We start from the raw sequence: 22,083 nt of genomic DNA, 5'->3' as shown, positions 1-22,083 counted from the left end.
GCCCAGATTATTCTTCATTTCCCAAACACCCAATACTTGAAACAAAACCACCACCACCACAGCAAAAGCCTATGGTTTAATTATCTGAATATTCATTTCTTTCCCTCTATTATGCCCATTTTTTTGAGTTTAGAAATTATATATCACTATCTGCAGAGGCTGGCATAACCCTTACGCATAAAAATGCTTGTGAACTCAAGAGTAAACCTACAGATGGAATTCACTGTAATTACAATGTAGACCACCCATGAACTTCCTGTAACATTTCATTTATAGAGCTTCCACGGCCAGAGACCCGCTGAGGGAGCTCTCCTGTTGCTCAGATGATGACGTCTGCTTAGCACAGAGGAGAGTCTGGTATTGAGAGCACTGGTAGACAGGTTAATACCAGACACCTCTGTGAGACCTGGTGGGCAGCCCTGGGATCAGTAACCAGCAGTCACGGCTCCTGGAAGGATGCCTAGATCTGGTGAGTGGTGGCCTAGGAGCAAAGCTGCAGCAATAGGAGTAGTTCCAGTGACAGGAGCAAACGACAGCACAGCTCCCTGTTGCTTGGTTCCCACAACTGAGGACAAATTTATAACCATCAGGATATTCCTGAAATAATACATCAAATATGATACCAAGAGAAGAGTAACAATAACCGCTGTAATCAAAAGTAAACACAGTGGGCGACCTTCAAGATGGCGAAGGAGTAAAACGTGAAGATCACCATACACTATACGACTAGATACCAATTACGGGAAAAAAATTATAAAAAATACAAACACATGGAGGCTAAATGATATGTTACTAAATAACCAAGGGATTACTGAAGAAATCAAAGAGGGAATAAAAAATACCTAGAAGCAAATGACAATGAAAACATGATATCCCAAATCCTATGGGATGCAGCAAAACCAGTTCTAAGAGAGAAGTTTATAGCAATACAATCCTACCTCAAGAAACAAGAAAAATCTCCAACAACCTAACCTTACACCTAAAGCAATTAGAGAAAGAACAAAAAAACCCACCAAAGTTAACAGAAGAAATCATAAAGATCAGATCAGAAATAAATGAAAAAGAAATGAAGGAAATGATAGCAAAGATGAATAAAACTAAAAGCTGGTTCTTTCAGAAGATAAACAAAATTGATATACCATTAGACAGACTCATCAAGAAAAAAAGGGAGAAGACTCAAATCAATAGATTTAGAAATGAAAAAGAAGTAACAACTGACACTGCAGAAATACAAAGGATCATGAGAGATTCCTACAAGCAATTATATGCCAATAAAATGGACAAGCTGGAATTCTTAGAAAAGCACAATCTTCTGAAACCAAACCAAGAAGAAACAGAAAATATAAACAGACCAATCACAAGCACTGAAATTGGACCTGTGATTAAAAATCTTCCAACTTGGGCTTCCCTGGTGGCCCAGTGGTTGAGAGTCTGCCTGCCGATGCAGGGGACACGGGTTCGTGCCCCGTTCTGGGAAGATCCCACATGACACGGAGCGGCTGGGCCCATGAGCCATGGCCACTGAGCCTGCGCGTCCGGAGCCTGTGCTCGGCAACGCGAGAGGCCACAACAGTGAGAGGCCCACGTACCGCAAAAAAAAAAATCTTCCAACAAAAGCCCAGGACCAGATGGATTCACAGGCAAATTCTATCAAACATTTAGAGAAGAGCTAACACCTATCCTTCTCAAACTCTTCCAAAATATAGCAGAGGGAGGAACACTCCCAAACTCATTCTACGAGGCCACCATCACCCTGACACCAAAGCCAGACATGGATGTCACAAAGAAAGAAAACTACAGGTCAATTATCACTGATGAACATAGATGCAAACATCCTCAACAAAATACTAGCAAACAGAATCCAACAGCATACTAAAAAGATCACACACCATGATAAAGTGGGGTTTATCACAGGAATGCAAGGATTCTTCAATATACGCAAATCAATGAATATGATACAGCATATTAATGGACTGAAGGATAAAAACCATATGATCATCTCAATAGATGCAGAAAAAGCTTTTGACAAAATTCAACACCCATTAATGATAAAAATTCTCCAGCAAGTGGGCATAGAGGGAACCTACCTCAACATAATAAAGGCCACATATGACAAACCCACAGCCAACATCATTCTCAATGGTGAGAAACTGAAACCATTTCCATTAAGATCAGGAACAAGACAAGATTTCCACTCTAACCATTACTATTCAACACAGTTTTGGAAGTTTTAGCCACAGCAATCAGAGAAGAAAAAGAAATAAAAGGAATCCAAATCAGAAAAGAAGAAGTAAAACTGTCACTGTTTGCAGATGACATGATACTATACATAGAGAATCCTAAAGATGCCACCAGAAAACTACTAGAGCTAATCAACAAATCTGGTAAAGTAGCAGGATACAAAATTAATGCACAGAAATCTCTGGCATTCCTCTACACTAATGATGAAAAATCTGAAAGAGAAATTAAGGAAACACTCCCATTTACCACTGCAACAAAAAGAATAAAATACCTATGAATAAACCTACCTAAGGAGATAAAAGACCTGTATGCAGAAAATTGTAAGACACGGATGAAAGAAATAAAACATGATACAAATAGATGGAGAGATATACCGTATTCTTGGATTGGAAGAATCAACATTGTGAAAATGGCTATACCACCCGGAGCAATCTACAGATTCAATGCAATCCCTATCAAACTACCAATGGCATTTTCCACAGAACTAGAACAAAAAAATTTCACAATTTGTATGTATACACAAAAGACCTGAAATAGCCAAAGCAATCTTGAGAAAGAAAAATGGAGCTGGAGGAATCAGGCTCCCAGACTTCAGACTATACTACAAAGCTACAGTAATCAAGATAGTCTGGTACTGGCACAAAAACAGAAATATAGATGGATAGAACAGGATAGAAAGCCCAGAGATAAACCTACGCACATATGGTCACCTTATCTTTGATAAAGGAGGCAAGAATATACAATGGAGAAAAGACAGCCTCTTCAATCAGTGGTGCTGGGAAAACTGGACAGCTACATGTAAAAGAATGAAATTAGAACACTCCCTAACACCATACACAAAAATAAACTCAAAATGGATTAAAGACCTAAATGCAAGGCCAGACACTATCAAACTATAGGCAGAACACTCTAATAAATCACAGCAAGATGCTTTTTGACCCACCTCCTAGAGAAATGAAACAAAACCAAAAATAAACAAATGGACCTAACGAAACTTAAAAGCTTTTGCACAGCAAAGGCAACCATAAAAAAAAGACAACCCTCAGAACGGGAGAAAATATTTGCAAACGAAGCAACTGACAAAGGACTAATCTCCAAAATATACAAGCAGCTCAATATCAAAAAAAAAAAATAATCCAATCCCAAAATGGGCAGAGACCTAAATAGACATTTCTCCAAAGATATACAGATTGTCAACAAACACATGAAAGGATGCTCAACATTACTAATCATTAGAGAAATGCAAATCAAAACTACAATGAGGTATCACCTCACCAGTCAGAATGGCCATCATCAAAAAACCTACAAACAATAAATGTTGGAGACAGTGTGGAGAAAAGAGAACCCTCTTGCACTGCTGGTGGGAATGTAAATTGATACAGCCACTATGGAGAACAGTATGGAGGTTCCTTAAAAAACTAAAAATAGAACTACCATATGACCCCGCAATCCCACTACTGGGCATATCCCCTGAGAAAACCGTAATTCAAACAGAGTCATGTACCACAATGTTCACTGCAGCACTATTTACAATAGGCAGGACATGGAAGCAACTAAGTGTCCGTTGACATATATAATGGAATATTACTCAGCCATAAAAATAAACGAAATTGAGTTATTTGGAGGTGGATGGACCTAGAGTCTGTCACACAGAGTGAAGTCAGAAAGAGAAAAACAAATATCATATGCTAACATATATATATGGAATCTTAAAAAAAAAAAAAGGGTTTTGAAGAACCTAGGGGCAGGACTGGAATAAAGAAAAAAGACACAGACGAGAGAATGGACTTGAGGACTCAGGGAAGGGTAAGGGTAAGCTGGGACAAACTGAGAGAGTGGCACGGACATATATACACTACGAAATGTAAAATAGATAGCTAGTGGGAAGCAGCCGCATAGCACAGGGAGATCAGCTTGGTGCTTTGTGACCACCTAGAGGGGTGGGGTAGGGAGGGTGGGAGGGAGATGCAAGAGGGAGTGGATATGGGGATATACGTATACGTATAGCTGATTCACTCTGTTATACAGCAGAAACTAACACACCATTGTAAAGCAATTATACTCCAATAAAGATGTTAAAAAGGGAAGATTTCATTTATAATAAACTATCACTTTATTTTGACTAAACAAAGACAGTGGATAAATTTGTTATTGTGACCATCCCTTTCACATCCAAACTGTAACCATTCACATTTAGAGAGCTAATTGTATTCAAATGAAACCATTTACAAGAACGGCCAAAGGTAAAAGATAATTTAAAATATCAATCTAATGTATTTTTATGTGAAATATTATGGAAATGGTTCCTTACCTGAACTCCTTGTAAGTGGCTCTGAGGCACCACTAGTGCCACAACGTTCTGCTGTCTTTGCCACGGGCACACTAAATGTAAATCCAATCTGTAGAAAGAGAAGGTGTCTTTTCAGTGTCCATTTAGCTTCAAATGATTATCAAATATAAAGCTCTACTTTATGCCAAGTCAAAAAAATATACTGAATACCACATGTTCTAAGATTCACAGTTTCTCCCATTTTAAATCTCTAAAATTGGTGTGCTTATAATGAATGGTGTGTCACAGTTTAACAAGAGCATTTTAAATTTCTGAAGCATTTTTTCATTCAAAGCAATACGTAAAATAATGTGTTCCTAATGCCCAGTTCTGGATTTCTAAATGCCATTTCCTAATAAAAAGTATGAGACTTTATGGCCAACAAGTGCATTTCAGGCATGTGGCAGGGAAGTTACAAAATGATCTGGAACATCTAGTTGTGACAGAAAACAAGGACACAGTAAAAACAGAAAGTAACATGTTAAAATGATACACATGCCAAATACAGGTAGGGCAATTTGAACATTAAACTTATGTATTTTCTTACTCAAAATATTTATTCTTAATTATGAAGAAACAAATACATATTGTGGGACATAAAAACTTCCAACTTTTCTAGATTAAAGTCAATTCAAGAGACATGTTAACTAAATTCAATATGACTTAGATCAGTCCTAATTGTAAGTGGATCCAGGACCAAGAGAAACAAACAGCAATTAAAGGACAGTCTGGGGCTGATGGGTAGATGTGAACATGAACACTATTACTATTATATCATGTTACATTTCTTGGATAGGATAACTGTATTGTGGGTATACAAAGGAATATCCTTTTTCTTAGGGGATACATGGAAAGGTATTAAGGGTACCAAGATGTCTGCATCCTAACTTGCAAATGGTACATAAGAAAATGCATATGCATATATATATATATAGTGAAAAATATATAGATGTTCATTCAAAGTTTTCTGTACATTGGAATTATTTTGGTAAGAAAAGTGGTATTTCTTACTACCAATGGCATCTTAGATTTGATTTTAAAAATACAGTATGCCTTTGAAATCAATAAATATGAAATATTCCTTGCTTGTTACTTACAGATGATGGAGGTAGTACATCTGCCTCAGTAGATTTTACAATTGGAGATGAAAATCTAAACAACGGGCTGCCAGTGCTGTTTGGAGAGGTCATTTGTACCTAGTTTTCCAAATTATTAAAGAAACGACACAAAAATAGTTTTTTAGAAAAGAAATTGACAATAAAAAAACACACCTTAAGCAAAATTAATTATTACAAAGAAGCCAAAAGCAATTTTTTCCCCTTTTGAATTTAAAAATCACTTTTTAACTTCTGAAAACTACTTAACAGTTAACTGCTATAAGATCTTGCTTCCTCTTGGAAGAGGAATATACATTACCTTAGAGGGAGATATTTATCTAAAGGGGAAAAATAACATCTATAAAAATATGTTCAGAAGATGTAAAAGGGAAAAAAGCATAAAAATTTCAGGAGATTAAAAATGTTAATACTACTTGAGAAACAAAAACATAAATCCACTCTCACTGAAAAAAAAAAAGTATTTTAACTGGCAACATTGTTTGGAAACAAACTAATAATCAACTCTTCCTCTAATGCATTCATAAGAATTGAAGAATGCTCCCATCATGATGTACATTAAAAAAAAAAAAGCAAAACACTATTTCCATTTTTCTCATCTTACTGAGTTGTTAATTTCCATAGTGAAAATTAATCATTGCTTTAAACAGATTAGCTTTTTTAAAAATAAAGAATGAGAAAAAACAAAAATCACCTCTATTGGTACAATGGTCTTTTACCTGGTTTGTTAATGATTGTGAAGGAGTAGTGGGTGATGGAGAGGAAGTTGTAATCACAGAAGAACTAAAATTGAAGGTAGGCAGTGAAGAACTGGTGATGGGTAGAGAGATTTTCGGTAATACTGGGACTTCCATTTCCTAAAACACAACATGTTTTACAATGGTATATTTCATCTTTCGTGTCATACTTTTGACTCTACTTATTTTCAGGTAGAACTGATATATCAATACTTACAGGTAAGTTTAGAATAAACAGGGATACGGTAGTATTAATGTGAGCTCTTGAATAAAAAAAAAAACTAAACAAGATATGAATCCCAGCTGTGCCACCAGTCAGCCATGAGACTTTGTGAACCTAACTGTCCTCAGTACCAATTTCCTAACTGGTGAAAATGAGAAAAAAAAAAAAAACATACCATAGTTGTGGTATTAATACGAAAGAAAGTCACTTTTGGTCATGGCATGCAAAACAAGCATTTAATAAATGTCAGCACTGTAAGTCTGGTGAACTGCCTTGGTTTTTAACTCAATATAGCAAAGACCACCACTAGTCTCAAATGACCCAGATTCGAACAAACAAAAAGAGTTCCACTTCTGCTAATGGTGGAGGAGCTTGTGTCTGACCAATGTTCTGACAGATAAGAATTATAGACTCTGGACAATATATTAAAAACATCCATCTGAAAACACTACAAAGCAACCAAAAGCAAGCAGATACTGTCGGGAAAAAGATACTTAGAAGACGGGCTTCTTCTGAGTAAGCTTCCTGCTCTCTTTGAGTTGATGCCAGTTGGATAGTTGAAATTCAGAAAGAAAACTGCAAATCTGTTGGTTGAGGCATTCAAAGGACACACAAGGGTGATCACAGTAGGCAGAAAATAAGGGGAGATGCAGGAATGAAGAGCCACAGAAGGGGAGTCCCCAAGTCTGCATATAAACTGTCTAAATCTCTGGCAAACCAAATCTCTGTAAACTACAGGTGTGTAATAAAGGCACTTGGAGAAAACAAAACTAAGAATCTGTCACCATAAAACCTGCTCTATAGGTTCTTCAGGGTGAAGGGAAATGATACCAAATGGAAATTCAGATTTCTGGAAGAAGTGCAGAATATGTGAGGTAAACATCCATTTTTCCTCTTAATCACTTAACCTAAAAGAAGACAGTTTTCAAAAGGTACAAGAGAGAAACAAAAAACAAGTGGGAAAAATAGAAAATTTTAAAAAAGGTAGACCTTAATCCAACCATACCAATAATATAAGTAAACATTCCAATTAAAAGGCAGAAAATAGATAAAAAGGACAAGACTCAATTATATGCTATCTATAAGAGACTTACGTTAAACGAAAAGGCACAGATTGAAAGTAAATGGATGGAAAAAGATATAACTTGCAATTAGTAAGCATAAGAAGGCTAATTCCAGTAACAAGTGGCTGACTATATTAAACACCGGCTAAAGCAGGTTTCAAAACAAAGAATATTTCCAAAGATTTTTTTAAAGGACATTTAGTAATATTAAAAGGGGCAAATCACTGAGAAGCCACAATAGATATAAGGTGTATGCACCAATGAGGGCCTCAAAATAAGTAAGCAAAAATTGATATTATAAATGGGAAAAAGATAAATTCACCAAATAAAAGTTGACAATTTTAACTCATATCTCAACAATACAGTAAACAGACATCTCCCCACCCCACTCCCTCCAAAATTCAGCAAGAACAAAGATCTTAGAAATACTATCAGTCATCCTATCTAACTGATATCTAGAGAATACTATACCCAACAAACCGCAGAATATACATTTGTCAAGACTCATCAAGCAGACCATGTGCTGGGCTACAAAACAAGTCTCAATACATTTCAAAACATTAAAATCACGACTAAATCCACTTCTTAATAATCCACAGATCATATAAGGAATCAAAAAGGAAACTAGGAAAAACATAAAAGCAGTACTATAAATCTCCTAGAAGAAAACATAGGAGACTTTTTTGGCAGCCTGGGGATAGGTTTCTTAGGACACAAAGAACAGTAAAAATAATGGGAAAAAATGGGTAAGTTCAGACTTCATAAAGTTAGAACATCTGCTTATCAAAGAATACTGTTAAGAAAAGGATTAGGCAAGTCAAACTGGGAGAAAATATTTGTAAGACACGTATCTGACAAAGTACTTGGGTCTAGAATTTACAGAGTTCCTACAACCTGATAGTAAGACAATCCAATTTTTAAAAGAGCAAAAGGTCTGACACTTCACAAAGGAAGATATTATGGCCAATAAACACAGAAAGAAGAACACATTATTAAGCAAGAGGGAAAGGCAAATTAAAATTACGAGACACCATCATAGACAAAGCAGAATGGCTAAAATTTAAAGGATGACAGTCAACTACTGATAAAGAGTAGTTGATTAAGAAAAGCCCCACACTGCTGGTGGAAGTGTAAAATGTTACAATCACTTTGGGGAAAACAGTTTGTCAGTTACTTAAAAAGTTAAATACATATCATATAACCTCATAACTCCACTTCTAAGTATTTACCTTAAGAGAAAAAACTTATGTCTACAAAAAGGTTCAAGGATGTTCACAGCAGCTTTATTCACAATAGTCAGGAACACAAGAATACATACTGACTATCAATATGAAGTTCTAGAACCAGCAAAACCATATATATATATGATGGAACAAATGAGAATAGTGACTGTCCTTGGGGCAGGAGGCAATGGGCACTGACAGGGAAGGTGTATGAGTGAACTTTCTGGAGTGATGGAAATGTTTGACAGCTTGAAAGGGGTTTGGGTTACACAGGTGGAAACATTTCTCCGGACTTCCCTGGTGGTCCAGTGGTTAAGAATCCATCTTGCAATGCAGGGGATGCCAGTTTGATCCCTGGTCGGGGAAACCAAGACCCCACATGCCATGGAGCAACTAAGCCCGTGCACCACAACTACTGAGCCTGCACTCTAGAGCCCGCAAGCCACAACTACTGAGCCCGCATGCCACAACTACCGAAGCCCGCACGCCTAGAGTCCACGCTCCACAACAAGAGAAGCCACCACAATGAGAAGCCAGTGCACTGCAATGAAGAGTAGCCCTTGCTCACCGCAACTAGAGAAAGCCCGCGCAGCAACGAAGACCCAACGCAGCCAAAAATTACTTAAAAAAAAAAAAAAAGCCTGACAGCTTAACATACACACACACGCTTTTAAGGAACTGTCTCAATGGCAGATTATTCTTGTGTTGGGTCTCCCCAAACCGCACCCCTCCAGGTCTCCCCCTCACCACCACACCAAAGCTTTTAATAATAAACTTCAGGTATTACGATGCTTCAGAACACATTAAGAGTACAACCCTAAAGATGTTAAAAAAAAAAAAACAGAGTACAACCCTACCTCCTCCTCTTGAGGTTCAGATGCCACAAAGCGCGTCCTCTCTCGCCTCATCTTCCCACCTGCAGCACCTACTCCAGAAGACAAACCATTGGCTGCAGACACACTGAAATCTGGGTAAGAAAAGCCGCTAGGCAAAGGAAAAGAAAATTAAAACCAATGATGTATTACTCTGGTCCATAACTTTTAACTAATTGAACACCAAAAAATTAGAACTGCTAACAACTGAGAAAATAAATGTTCAGCTGAATGTCATTTTAAAAGCTGACAGGTGTGTGTGTGTGTGTGTGTGTGTGGTTTCTATTTTTTTAACCTTCTTAATCTTCAAAAAGGCAGATACAAATCAAATACAGACCTTACAAATAAGTATAAAGAAGCTTCACTATAAAGATGACATTACCTTTCTCGCTGTTCTCTACTTTGTCCTGGTGTCATATTTTTTTCATATCCAGTCTAGGAAAGAATAAACACAATGTATTTACACGCTTGCTTATTTAATTTTCTTAACACCACCCTTCTATCTGTGAATTTTAATATCTGGAATCAGGAATTTGATGATTTTTTAGTTAGTGAATCCTAAAATCTGCAACCTATACCCTGTCTCCTGAAAGATGACCAAGAGCTACAGTGTGATTATACAAATAAATTGTCACTAAGCACAATTGTCCTTTCAACAAAACAGCAGTGTACAAATTTAATACATTTACCAACCACAAAAATACTTTTACTTATCTCTCATTATGGCCTATTAAATGTGCAATCAAATTTACAAGGATATTCCTTTTGAAATGATTCTCTGCAACTTAAGAGTTCCTCCATCTAAAGGAATCAGGGTTCCTTGGAGAAATGGCTGATTACAGGGCTGGGGCTGAAAACTCACAAGATGAGCCTGGGTTGTTTTATAGTATCAAAAAGAAACTAAGTGCTTGAAAAATGATGGGGAAATATTAAAAGGACACACAGGAGCCAGTTCAAAGGCCAAATATGGGACAATATGAGCATCAAAATAAATAATGCTAATAAAAGATTATAATCTTATGAAGAATTCACGCTGACTTAAATAGAGAAATACACACAAAAAAGAGAAAAGAAAACTTCCTACAGTAGAAAACCAACTTCATAAAGGTAGAAGAAATAGTGTAATTAGAAAACCACCATTTGGCATCTACAAATAATAGATTCAGGCAAACATCATCAATAATGCTAACACTGGTGGGTGAAAAAGATACTTATCCTCTCAAAGTTATCTTATTAATTACGAAAGGTAAAATAGTAACTTCACAGTGAAGAAATCCCACTGACGCTACCTTAACTAGTTATCACAGTGTCAGGAGTGGGACAAGCTGGTAGAGCGTGCCTCCTAATACGACACACTGAGAAGAGTTCAGACTCTATTCTGTGGTATTACTACCAAAAGTACCACACTGAAGTCTAATCATGAGGAGACGTCGAACACGCAGCTTACTTTACTCTTCAAAACCATCAATGTTATGAAATACCAAAAAACAAATAAAAAAACCCTAAAAACCTGTTCTAGACTAAATGAGATAAAGAGATATGACAACTAAGTACAAGACATGATCTTGCATTTTCTTTCTTTTGGGACAACTGGCATCTAAATAAAATCTGTAAATAATAATACTGTACCGACGTCAAGTTTCTTTCTGGTTTGAGTAACTGTTCTGCAGTTATGTGTTTGTAGAAAACACAGAAAAACATGAAGGAAATGTAGTAAAATGTGAAGCTCTTAAGATTTTTCTTGCAAGTCCAAAATTATGCTCAAATCATTTTTTTAAAGTTTGATAAAGCAAATATAACAAAATGTTAAAGATTGGTGGGTCAAGTTAAAGGAAATGGGTAAATACTGTACTATTCTTTCAACTTTAGTTTGAAAATTTTAAAGAAATTGAGTTATGAAGATTGAATGAAATCAAACATAAACAAAGGCACAAATAGGAAGATGTTATGCAAATACAAAAAAATACACTTTAGTTAAATGACACAGGAAAACAGACAAACCCAGGATACGAGACACATCATATAAGACAACTGACCTGGCCTTTTCAAATACCAATGTGCCTAACAATTCTACTCCAAGCTGTAAGACCCAAGAGAAACGAATACCTATGTCCACAAAAAAACTTGCACACAAAAGTTCACAGCAGTATTTATTCATTACAGTTAAAAAGTGAAAACAACCCAAATGTCCCTCAACTGATGAATGGATAAACATGGTCTATCCAAACAATGAAGTATCATTCAGCCATAAAAAGGACTGAAGTTCTAATATATGATGTGAACCTCAAAAACATAAGTGAAATAAGCCAAACACCAAGGACCACTTATTTTAAGATTTCATTTATATGAAATGTCCAGATAAGCAAACCTATAGTGACAGATTAGTGGTTGCCTAGGGCTTGAGGGGTAGAGGTGGAAAGTGACTACTAACGGATGTGAGATTTGGGTGAGGGGGAGGGGATGGTGATGAAAATGTTCTAAAATTGCCTGTAGTGGTAGATGAACAACTGTGAATGTACCAACACCACTGAACTGTAAACTTTAAATAAATAGGTGAACGGCAAGGTATGTGAATTATACCTCAATAAGGAAGTTATTTAAAAACAAAAACAATGTGGTAAGCATGAAGATTTGAGGTCTAGAAAGACAAAACCAAAAGTAATATGTGAAACCTGTTTGGATTCTGGCTCAAAAGTAGCCATAGGGAATTAATTCCCTTGCAGTCCAGTGGTTAGGACTCTGCGCTTTCACTGCCTGGGCCCCGGGTTCAATCTCTGGTTGGGGAACTAAGATCCCACAAGATGCATGGTATGGCAAAAAAAACAAAACAAAACAAAAAAAACCCCAACAGCTATAAATAACATATGAATATGAACTACATATTAGATAATATTAGGAAGAAACTGACAGTAATTTGCTTAGACATGACAACATACGAGATCTATACCAAAGTAGTTTGGGGTGAACAGTCATGGTGTCTAAAATTTATTTTCAAATAGTTCAATAACATTAACAAAACACACAAATAAAGCTAGTGTGGCAAAATTATTTAATCTAAACAATGAATATATACTAGTGTTTACTAGTAAACACTAATTTAGGATTTGACCAAGGTGCCAACCATTTAAAGCCATACCAATTCCTAATCATCACTAATTCACAAACTTTATGCATTATCTAGTTGCTAGACTGCAGTAGTAAGTTACTGGTACTTTACATTACTTATTCTTATTCATTTTAATCGATATTCAAAGACTAGTGAAAATAAACACATACTCACACTGTGCTTTTTATCTATTCTTTGATTAGTCTTCCTTAATTCACCAGATGGGGTCAGAGATGGTTTAAAATAAACAGTTCGATTTGCTGCTATGGAAACTGGCTTTGGGGTCATGAGTCTCTGAACAGGGGGGTGTTGAGAGTCCACCTTACAGACAGGCAGAAATCAAAAGACAAACTTTTATTTTCATATATCAGCAATGCATATCTAAAAATTATCTGACAACAGCTAATGTAACCCAGAGACTATGAGTACTTCCTAGAGAAATACCCAGTGGGTGCAAACAAATACTAGGAGGAAAAACTGAAAGTAAAGAACCAAGGGTGTGGGGGGGTATTTATATTATTTATGTATGTACTTATTTATTTAGACATATACCTACATATACACATATAATTTCAAAAGTTTCACAGACTATTTTATTCTAGACTTAATGCCTTTTCACACACATGGGACACACACAAAATGGAAACTACTGCAGAACATTTTGAATAATCTAAGCTTTTACAAGATGAATTTCAAACATATGAACTGATTCATACATAAAACTGATAAACATACATATTATTCAAACATAAAACTGATTTTGCCACATTTTCCCCAAATTACTATCTACATTCTCTTCAGCTGTATTTTTTAACTAGCTATGAAAATATCTTAATTGCTAAAAAATGAGCAAATCTCTCTCCAAGTAAATTTTCTTCCATTGTTATTTAAAAACCAAATCAAAACTCGTACAATTTAAGTCTAATTAGTAAAGCATTGTGAAGAATTCCAAATCTTAAGATGAACTGACTTCATTATCTAAGTACACAAGTGTTTTGTCAACATTCTTTTGGTACACTGAAACACAGTAAAAATCCTGTTGGCGTAAGACGACTATAAAGCCAAAAGCTTCTACTCTGTCCAAAGACTAATACTATGAATACAGTCCTTTCACCCAGCAGCAGCTGTGAACAACACTGGTTTCCAGGGCAAAGCCTCTGTATAGTTACTAGCTCTTCCCTAAATCCTCATCACAAATGTGCTGATCCTATAATTCAATGAACAAGTCTGTTTTGTAGACTGTTCTGATTACAACCGTAAAACCTGAACTACAATACTGTATTCTGGTCTTTATACTTCGTAGCACCCATTACCAAAATTTTACTGATACTATACTCAACCATTAATAAAATTTTTATTGATGAGAACTTCTCTTATGGCACAATTTTTTAATTTTACGTCTTTTTAAGCAATCTGATATAAGTGAGTCTGAGAAAAGCAGTTAATGGCTTAAATTAATCCCATCACAGCAGCCAATAATGAATTCTCTCTTGCCTTATTACAAATGTCTGGTTACTACGGAAAACTGAGAAGCAATGCTACCCCAAGAAAAAACTCAACTAAGCTTTCAGAATTTCAGTAACAATAATTATAATTTACCAATATCTTGAATATAGTTACCACAATTAATTCAGAGATTTATGATAATTTTAATCAATTACTGCTGGGGGAACTTGGTATCATAATAACTGCTTTCACAAGTAATGATCTGGGAATCTGCTTCCCCTGAAGGATATTTAACTAGCCACAAATATAACTGACAAAAAATATATCTCTTTAACTCTATCAAGCTTTTTTTTCCCCACAGTAATCTCCAAAGCTAATTTTAACCAAATAGAATACACTAAAAAAGGTTATCAATGTATAATCTATATTTTATTTTTTATTAGCTCTGCTATCTTGGAACAGTACATTGGCTGACTGATGGAAGATATGCCAACTAGAAATCCCATCACACATAACAAATTTGACATAATGTTTGTTTATGAGGAAAATTTACAAAGATAACTATGTTCAATGAGGGCTTTAGTTCACTGAACTTCTAATTAATAAAAACGTCAAACTCTGTTCACTCTTACTTTCATTTATCAAAAGGTAAGAGTCACTCATAAAGGCTGACAGGAATATATAAAATAGATAACTAATAAGAACCTACTGTATAGCACAGGGAACTCTACTCTATACTCTGTAATGGCCTATGTGGGAAAAGAATCTAAAAAATGAGTGGACATATGTATAACTGATTCACTTTGCTATACACCTGAAACTAATGAAACATTGTAAATCACCTATACCCCCCCCAAAATTTTTTAAAATGTTAAAAAAAAAAAAAAGACTGCCAGGATACTGAAGATGGAAATGCCAAATAACCAAGAAATATTCACTGAGCATCTACTACATACACAGCATGTGGTAAGGCCCTCACAAGAGGCTACAATGTCCAAGTAAAAAAATCTATTTTTTCAAACATGTTCCCTAATGACTACCAATTAAAGTCAATTTGTCTATTTCCCAACTTAAAAATAAATACAGGGCCTCCCTGGTGGCGCAGTGGTTGAGAGTCCGCCTGCCGATGCAGGGGACACGGGTTCGTGCCCCGGTCCGGGAAGATCCCACGTGCCGCGGAGCAGCTAGGCCAAAGTTATAGTATCACCTGGATCAATTTATCCCTGATATTTAAATCAAAGAGCCATGGCCGCTGAGCCTGCGCGTCCGGAGCGCTCCGCAACGGGAGAGGCCACAACAGTGAGAGGCCCACGTAACGCAAAATAAATAAATAAATACAACAAAACTGCCAATACCTTAAATAAATGCTAAAGAAGTCTTACCTTTTCCCTTCTGGCCTGAAAATTTGTGGTGGTATCTATCCCACTCCTATCAAGAGGCTGAAAAAATAAAACACTATTAGAATAGATGGGAAACTTTGAAAAAATATGACTCTCATCACCAATATATAAAAATATTATCTCCTAAAAAGATTTAAAAGTCAACTTACGGAATTCAGAGGAGAAGAAAAAACAGATGGAATTCTTTTTGCATCCTGTTAATGTTGAAATAACAAAATTAAGATTTTTTCACTAAACTCAAATTCTGTTACATTCCTGAATTTGTGATTTAAAAAATTTACCACTAGAGGGCTTGACATCTTCTCTAAAGACTGCAATATCCTCCGAGCTGTTGAACTAGTCACACCATAGGATTGTGCGTTCAGTTGCTTAGCTTTCATCTGTCTTCTGACTGGTGCCTATAATGTAAACCTTGAGTTATTTGTTGGAACCGTAAACTCTAAAGCACATATTTCAGGCAATGAAAATATTTACAAAATAGAATGAAAGTGAGAAGTGAAATAGGATTAACTGTTAACAGCAACTTATCTCTGGGTGGTATCATTAAGCTCATGTTCAACGTTTTTTCTTTATGCCTTTATTGAAAATTCAATTCTCTGAGAAATTACTTTTACAATCAGATAAAAATGATAAAATAGCACATGCTACTCTAAAGACCAGTCAGCTATGTTAAATGTGAAAAATGAGACAACTGGTAAAAAGTTATAGTATCACCTGGATCAATTTATCCCTGATATTTAAATCAAAAAACACTAATGAGAACTGCATTAGTATTAATTATTTTTGGTATTAAATAACTTCTAACTATAGTAACATCCAAGATAGCTAAACAAGACTGTAAACTTTTATTGAAATGGAAATTAAAAATTTTAAACTGACTTGTTTCTCAAATTTTAATATAAGAAAAATTTTAAATACTCGGGCTATTTCTTAATAAATAACTTTTAAAACGTTCTTAAAATTGGAGTTAAGGAAAAATCCTTATAAAGAATAAACATGTACCCTTTAACACACAAGCAATGTTTACAAATTCTAATAGAAACACTTTCTTTTGTCATGAACTCATTATAACATTCCAATAGCCAAGTGACTACCACAAAACATCCAAGTGACTACCACAAATGTAGTCTGGAAATGCTTAATATAAAAAAAAATATGCTCACAATCAAAATATAACTCAGTTTCTATAAATAGCTCATAATATCTGAAAACGTGAATCAAAATAACTACTTTAAATAAGTTTCTCTGATACCAATATTCATTTTATTTTCAGAGTAGCTGCAATATTCTACGTGAGTTTTATTAAGAACTTGGTGCACTGTTTAGGACTGCTGTTCAGGCCAGAGGCTTTGGCAAACATGAGGTAACATTAAAATCCTCGGGGAAAACATGACAGTCTGTCATTGGATTCTGCTGGTCACTGGCCTCTCAGGGCCTCAATTCACAAATCAATAAAATGGAACTGAATTAGAGAATCTTTAATATACCTCCCAGCTCTAACACCCTAGGAAAGGAATAGGAAATAGATTTAACCCCAAATATCAATGATGAACAGTTGGAAGCTCATGTTGACAAGGATTCTAAGGGTATGTCAAGACTCAGCATTAAAAAGTATAGGATTTGATACAAGAAACAGAGGAGGAAGTAGCAGAAATATACTCTGACTTGGACTATTCCATGAATCACAGGCATGCTTCATTTTATCTTCTAATATACGCTGAAGTATTTTAACTGTAAAAATTTTGTGAAAAAGAGTAATATGATCCAGTTTAAGCTCTAGAAAAAACTCCAACATCCAGTTAACACTTTAAGTAACAAAATATTGCCCTTCACGAACAACACACTCAGAAATAAGACTCATAATTACTGTCAATTACATATAGAAGCATCCTCTACTTAGGAAAGAAACTACTCCTAAGGACAAGACACAATCTTCATATATACTTGTTTTGTGTCACTTCTATATCATGGATTGTCATCTTCAAATGGATCTCCCTCTCCAAAAGTCTACCAAAAGCCTACAGGCTTAAAGTATTATTACACCTCCATCTTTAAAAGGTCAAAACCTGTAATGTAAGCACCATGACAACATACACATGAAACTGGACTTTTATGATCAAGTAACTCTTGCGACAAAGCACAGAATGATGCAATTTACCTTAAATTGATGTTTTTAAAAAATTAATCAATTTCCAATTGTTCTGTTAATATATGTATGTAAATACAGCTGATTTTGTATGTTGACCTTTATTCTGTGACCTCGCTAAACTCATTTGTAAGTTCTGACAACTTTTTTTTGGCGTTTCTTAAAGGTTTTCTATGTAGATAAGCACGTTGTCTATGAATGGGAGTCATTTTTACTTCTTCCTTTCTAATCAGGGTGCCTTGTATTTCTGTATTCTTGCTGTGGGTCTTGCAGCACAACACTGATCAGTAGCGGTGACAGCAGACATCCTTGTTCTCTTCCTGATCTTAGAAAGAAAATACTAACCTTTCACCATGAGTATGATGCTCCCGAAGATTTTCCGTAGACAAAATTTATCAGGTTGAGTAGGTTCCCATCTATTCCTAGGTCACTGAAAATTTTTATCATGAATGGATGTTCGATTTTGTCAAATGTGTTTTATATATCTGTGGAGATGTTCATTCAGTTTTTATTCTTTAGTTTGTTTCCATGGTAGATCACATTAATTTTCAAATGTTGAGCCAACCTTGCATTCCCAGGATAAACCCCACTTGATCATAATGTAGTATCCTTTTTATATATACTGGGTGCCTTGTGCAGGTAATTCAAGAGAAATACTGGTTTGTAGAGTTCTTGTAATGTCTTTGTCCTGTTTAATATCAGGGTAATGTTGGCCTCATAAATGTGTTGGGAAGTATGCCTTCCTATTGTATGGAAAAGTTTGTATAAAATTGGTATTATTTTTTTCTTAAATGTTTGGTAGAATTTGCCAGGGAAGCTACCTGGGCTTGAAGTTTTCTTTGGTGGAAAGTACTTTAACTATGAATTCAATTTACTGAATAGACTATTTGGGCTATTTATTGTTGACTAATACCAAATAACATAAAATACTTAGGTATACATCCAACAAAATATGTGCAAGGTCTGCGTGATGAATACTACAAAACACTGATGAAAGAAATAAAAAGACCTATATAATGGAGAGACATACTGTGTTCACTGACTGGAAGACTCCATTTTGTTAAGATGCATATTCTCCCCAAATTGATCTTTAGATTCAATGCAATCACAATCAGAATCCCAGCAGATTTGTGGAAACTGATAAGGTAATTCTAAAATTATGAAAAAGTAAAGGAACTAGGAAAGCCAAAACAATCTTGGGCGGGGACAGGGGGGTTTGGAAGACTCAGATTACTTGATTTCAAGACTTAATATAAAGATATAGTAATCAAGACAAAAGGACAGTATTGACAAAAGATAGGTGTATATATATATACATGTACGCGGACACAAACACACATCAACGGAAAAGAACAGAAAGTCCAGAAATAGAGCCACATATATGGTCAATTGATTTTCATAAAAGGTGCAAAGGCAATTCAATGGAGAAAATAGTCTTATCAACAAACAGGACTAGAAAAAATGAAAACCAGTATGTTAAAAAAAATGAATCTTGATCCACACCTCATACCACACACAAACATTTTACCTCAAAATGAATCACAGATCTGAATTAAAACCTAAAACTATAAAGCTTCTAAAAGAAAACAGAAGAAAGTCTCTGTGACCTTGGGTTAGGCAAAAATTTCTTAGATATGATACCAAAAGCATGAACCATAAAAAGAAGAAAAAATATGCTGAATGTCATCAAAAGTAAAAACTTCTCTTGACAAGATATTGTTCAGACAAGCCAGAGAATGGGAGAAAATATTTGCAAAACATATATCTAATAAAGGACTTACATCCTGAATAATGAACTCTCAAAACTCATTAATAAGAAAAATTTTTTTTAAAAAATGGGCAAAAGGGACAGACGAAATAGGTGAAGGGGATTCATAGGTGTACACTTCAGCTATAAAATAAATAAGTCACAGGGATGTAATGTACACACAGGGAATATAGTCAGTAATATTTTAACAACTTTGTATGGTGATGGATGGTAACTGGTCTTAATGCAGTTGTTTCATAATGTATAAAAATATCAAATCACTATGTTGCACATCTAAAACTAATATTCTATATTAATTATAACTCAGTGAAAAATGTTTTTAGATTTTTTTTTAATGGGCAGTAAGATTTGAATTAGGTACTTCACCTAAGATATATTGATGGTAAATAAGCACATGAAAAGATGCCCAACATCATTAATCATAAGGGAAATGCAAAACCACAGTGAGTTGGAGTTATCACTACATGCCTACTAGAATGCCTGAAATAAACAAAACACTGATGATAACAAGTGCTGACCAGAACACACTTGTAACACTGGTGAGAATGCAAAGTGGTAGCAGCCACTTTGGAAAACGCTTTCATGGTTTATTATAAAATTAATGTATATTTACCATCTGACTCAGCAGTCCAACTTCTAGGTACTTACCCAAGAGAAATGAAAATTAATGTTTATAGCAGTTTTATTCACAATGGACAAAAATTAGAAACAACCCAAGCACCTTTCACTGGTGAGCAGATAAACAATAACTCAGCAATAAAAAGGAACTAACTATTGATATATGCAAATACAGAGGCTGATCTTAAATACATTATGCTAAGCTGAATAAGCCACATTCAGAAAACTACACAGTATGTGATTAAGTTTATGACATCCTGGGAAAAAACAAAACTACAGGGAAAGAAAACAGATCAGTGGGTGCCAAGAGGTAGAAGTAGGAAGAAGGGTGCACCGACCTCCGCGTAGGCTGCGCGGCCTAGGCCTCAGCGGGCCGCTCACCGCCTGCTTTCTCCGCAGCCCGCCCCTGGGGTCACTCGCTCACAGGCGCGGGGCCCTCATCGGGACGAGAGCACCCACACACACACACCGCTGCGGGCCCGGGGGTGGGAGACCCGGGGGACACGGACACTGGTGGGTGGTTCGGTGTAAGTAGAGCGGGCCGCGCGCAATGGAGCAAGCGAGGGGGTAAGGGAAAAGAGGAGAGCGAGGGAGGCTGATTTAAAAAAAAAAAAAAGGAATTTAGGAAAAGGAAACGGGCCGCAGAGACAGGCCGACTGTCTGTCTGTCTCCCCGCCCGCCCTTGGTGCCCCGGCTTCCCAGCCCCCGCCGCAGTCAGAAATTCACACAAAATGGCGGCTCGGGCCCGGACGTGCCAAGAGGCTGAGGCGGAAGGAAGGGCGAGGTGGGAGGGGGAACTGGGAGGTGGAGGCGGCGTCACGACGAGAGAGGCAGACGGCTCTCCCGAAGGGCCACGGAAAGAGCCGAAGGGAGTGAGGCATAGAAAAGAAAAAAAAAAAAAGGAGTAGGAAGAAGGGCTGACTACAGAGATACACAACGTAATATTCTGGGGTGATGGAAATGTTTATTCAGTATTTTGATTGCAGAAGTGGTTACTCAACTGTATGTGTTTAGTTAAAATTCAAATACTGTGGAAAGGGTAAATTTTACTACATGTAAATTATACCTCAATTTTTTAAAAAAGGAATTAATCATCATACTTCCTAAAACACACACACACGGACTTCCCTGGTGGTGCAGTGGTTAAGGATCTGCCTGCTAATAATGCAGGCAACACAGGTTTGAGCCCTGGTCTGGGAAGATCCCACATGCCATGGAGCATCTAAGCCTGTGCGCCACAACTACAGAGCCTGCACTCTAGAGCCTGCGAGTCACAACTACTGAGCCCGCGTGCCTAGAGCCCATGCTCTGCAACAAGAGAAGCCACTGCAGTGGGAAGCCCGCGCACCGCAACGAAGAGTAGCCCCCACTTGCCGCAACTAGAAAAAGCCCGCGCTCAGCAACAAAGACCAAATGCAGCCAAAAAATACATAAATTTAAAAAAAAGAATCCACCTGCCAATGCGGCAGACACAGGTTCGATCCCTGGCTGGGGAAGATCCCACATGCCACAGAGCACCTAAGCCCATGCACCACAACTACTGAGCCTGCACTCTAGAGCCCGAAAGCCACAACTACTAAGCCTGCATTCCACAACTACAGAAACCCACGCACTCTAGGGCCCACATGCCACAATTACTGAGCCCACGTGCTGCAACTACTGAAGCCCACGCACCTAGAACCCATGTTCCGCAACAAGAGAAGCCCACATACCGCAACTAGAGAAAGCCCGTGTGCAGTAACAAAAACCCAACACAGCCATAAATAAATAAATGAATGAATGAATGAGTGAATGA

The 22,083-nt window shown here is 36.5% G+C and overlaps 1 protein-coding gene across 4 annotated transcripts in view; it reads right to left on the bottom strand.

The window, feature by feature from the left end:
* The window catches only part of NUP153 (nucleoporin 153), a 75,219-nt gene that overhangs the window by 22,342 nt on the left and 30,794 nt on the right, over nucleotides 1–22,083 (bottom strand). For 3 of the 4 annotated variants that reach the window (XM_060307877.2, XM_030881336.3, XM_060307879.2), the window contains 9 exons: nucleotides 16,038–16,154; nucleotides 15,906–15,950; nucleotides 15,739–15,795; nucleotides 13,085–13,231; nucleotides 10,187–10,239; nucleotides 9,790–9,916; nucleotides 6,405–6,542; nucleotides 5,668–5,766; nucleotides 4,553–4,640 (listed from right to left, as the gene is read on the bottom strand). In XM_060307877.2, the coding sequence (XP_060163860.1) occupies nucleotides 4,553–4,640; nucleotides 5,668–5,766; nucleotides 6,405–6,542; nucleotides 9,790–9,916; nucleotides 10,187–10,239; nucleotides 13,085–13,231; nucleotides 15,739–15,795; nucleotides 15,906–15,950; nucleotides 16,038–16,154 (871 nt within the window). The remainder of the gene's footprint in view (nucleotides 1–4,552; nucleotides 4,641–5,667; nucleotides 5,767–6,404; nucleotides 6,543–9,789; nucleotides 9,917–10,186; nucleotides 10,240–13,084; nucleotides 13,232–15,738; nucleotides 15,796–15,905; nucleotides 15,951–16,037; nucleotides 16,155–22,083) is intronic. The other variant, XM_060307878.2, reaches the window with a different exon arrangement.

The sequence above is a fragment of the Globicephala melas genome, chromosome 11 (assembly GCF_963455315.2).
Source record: "Globicephala melas chromosome 11, mGloMel1.2, whole genome shotgun sequence".
NCBI lineage: Eukaryota > Metazoa > Chordata > Mammalia > Artiodactyla > Delphinidae > Globicephala > Globicephala melas.
The sequence above is the reverse complement of the archived record's forward strand: the minus strand, read 5'-3'. Positions and strand labels throughout refer to the sequence as shown.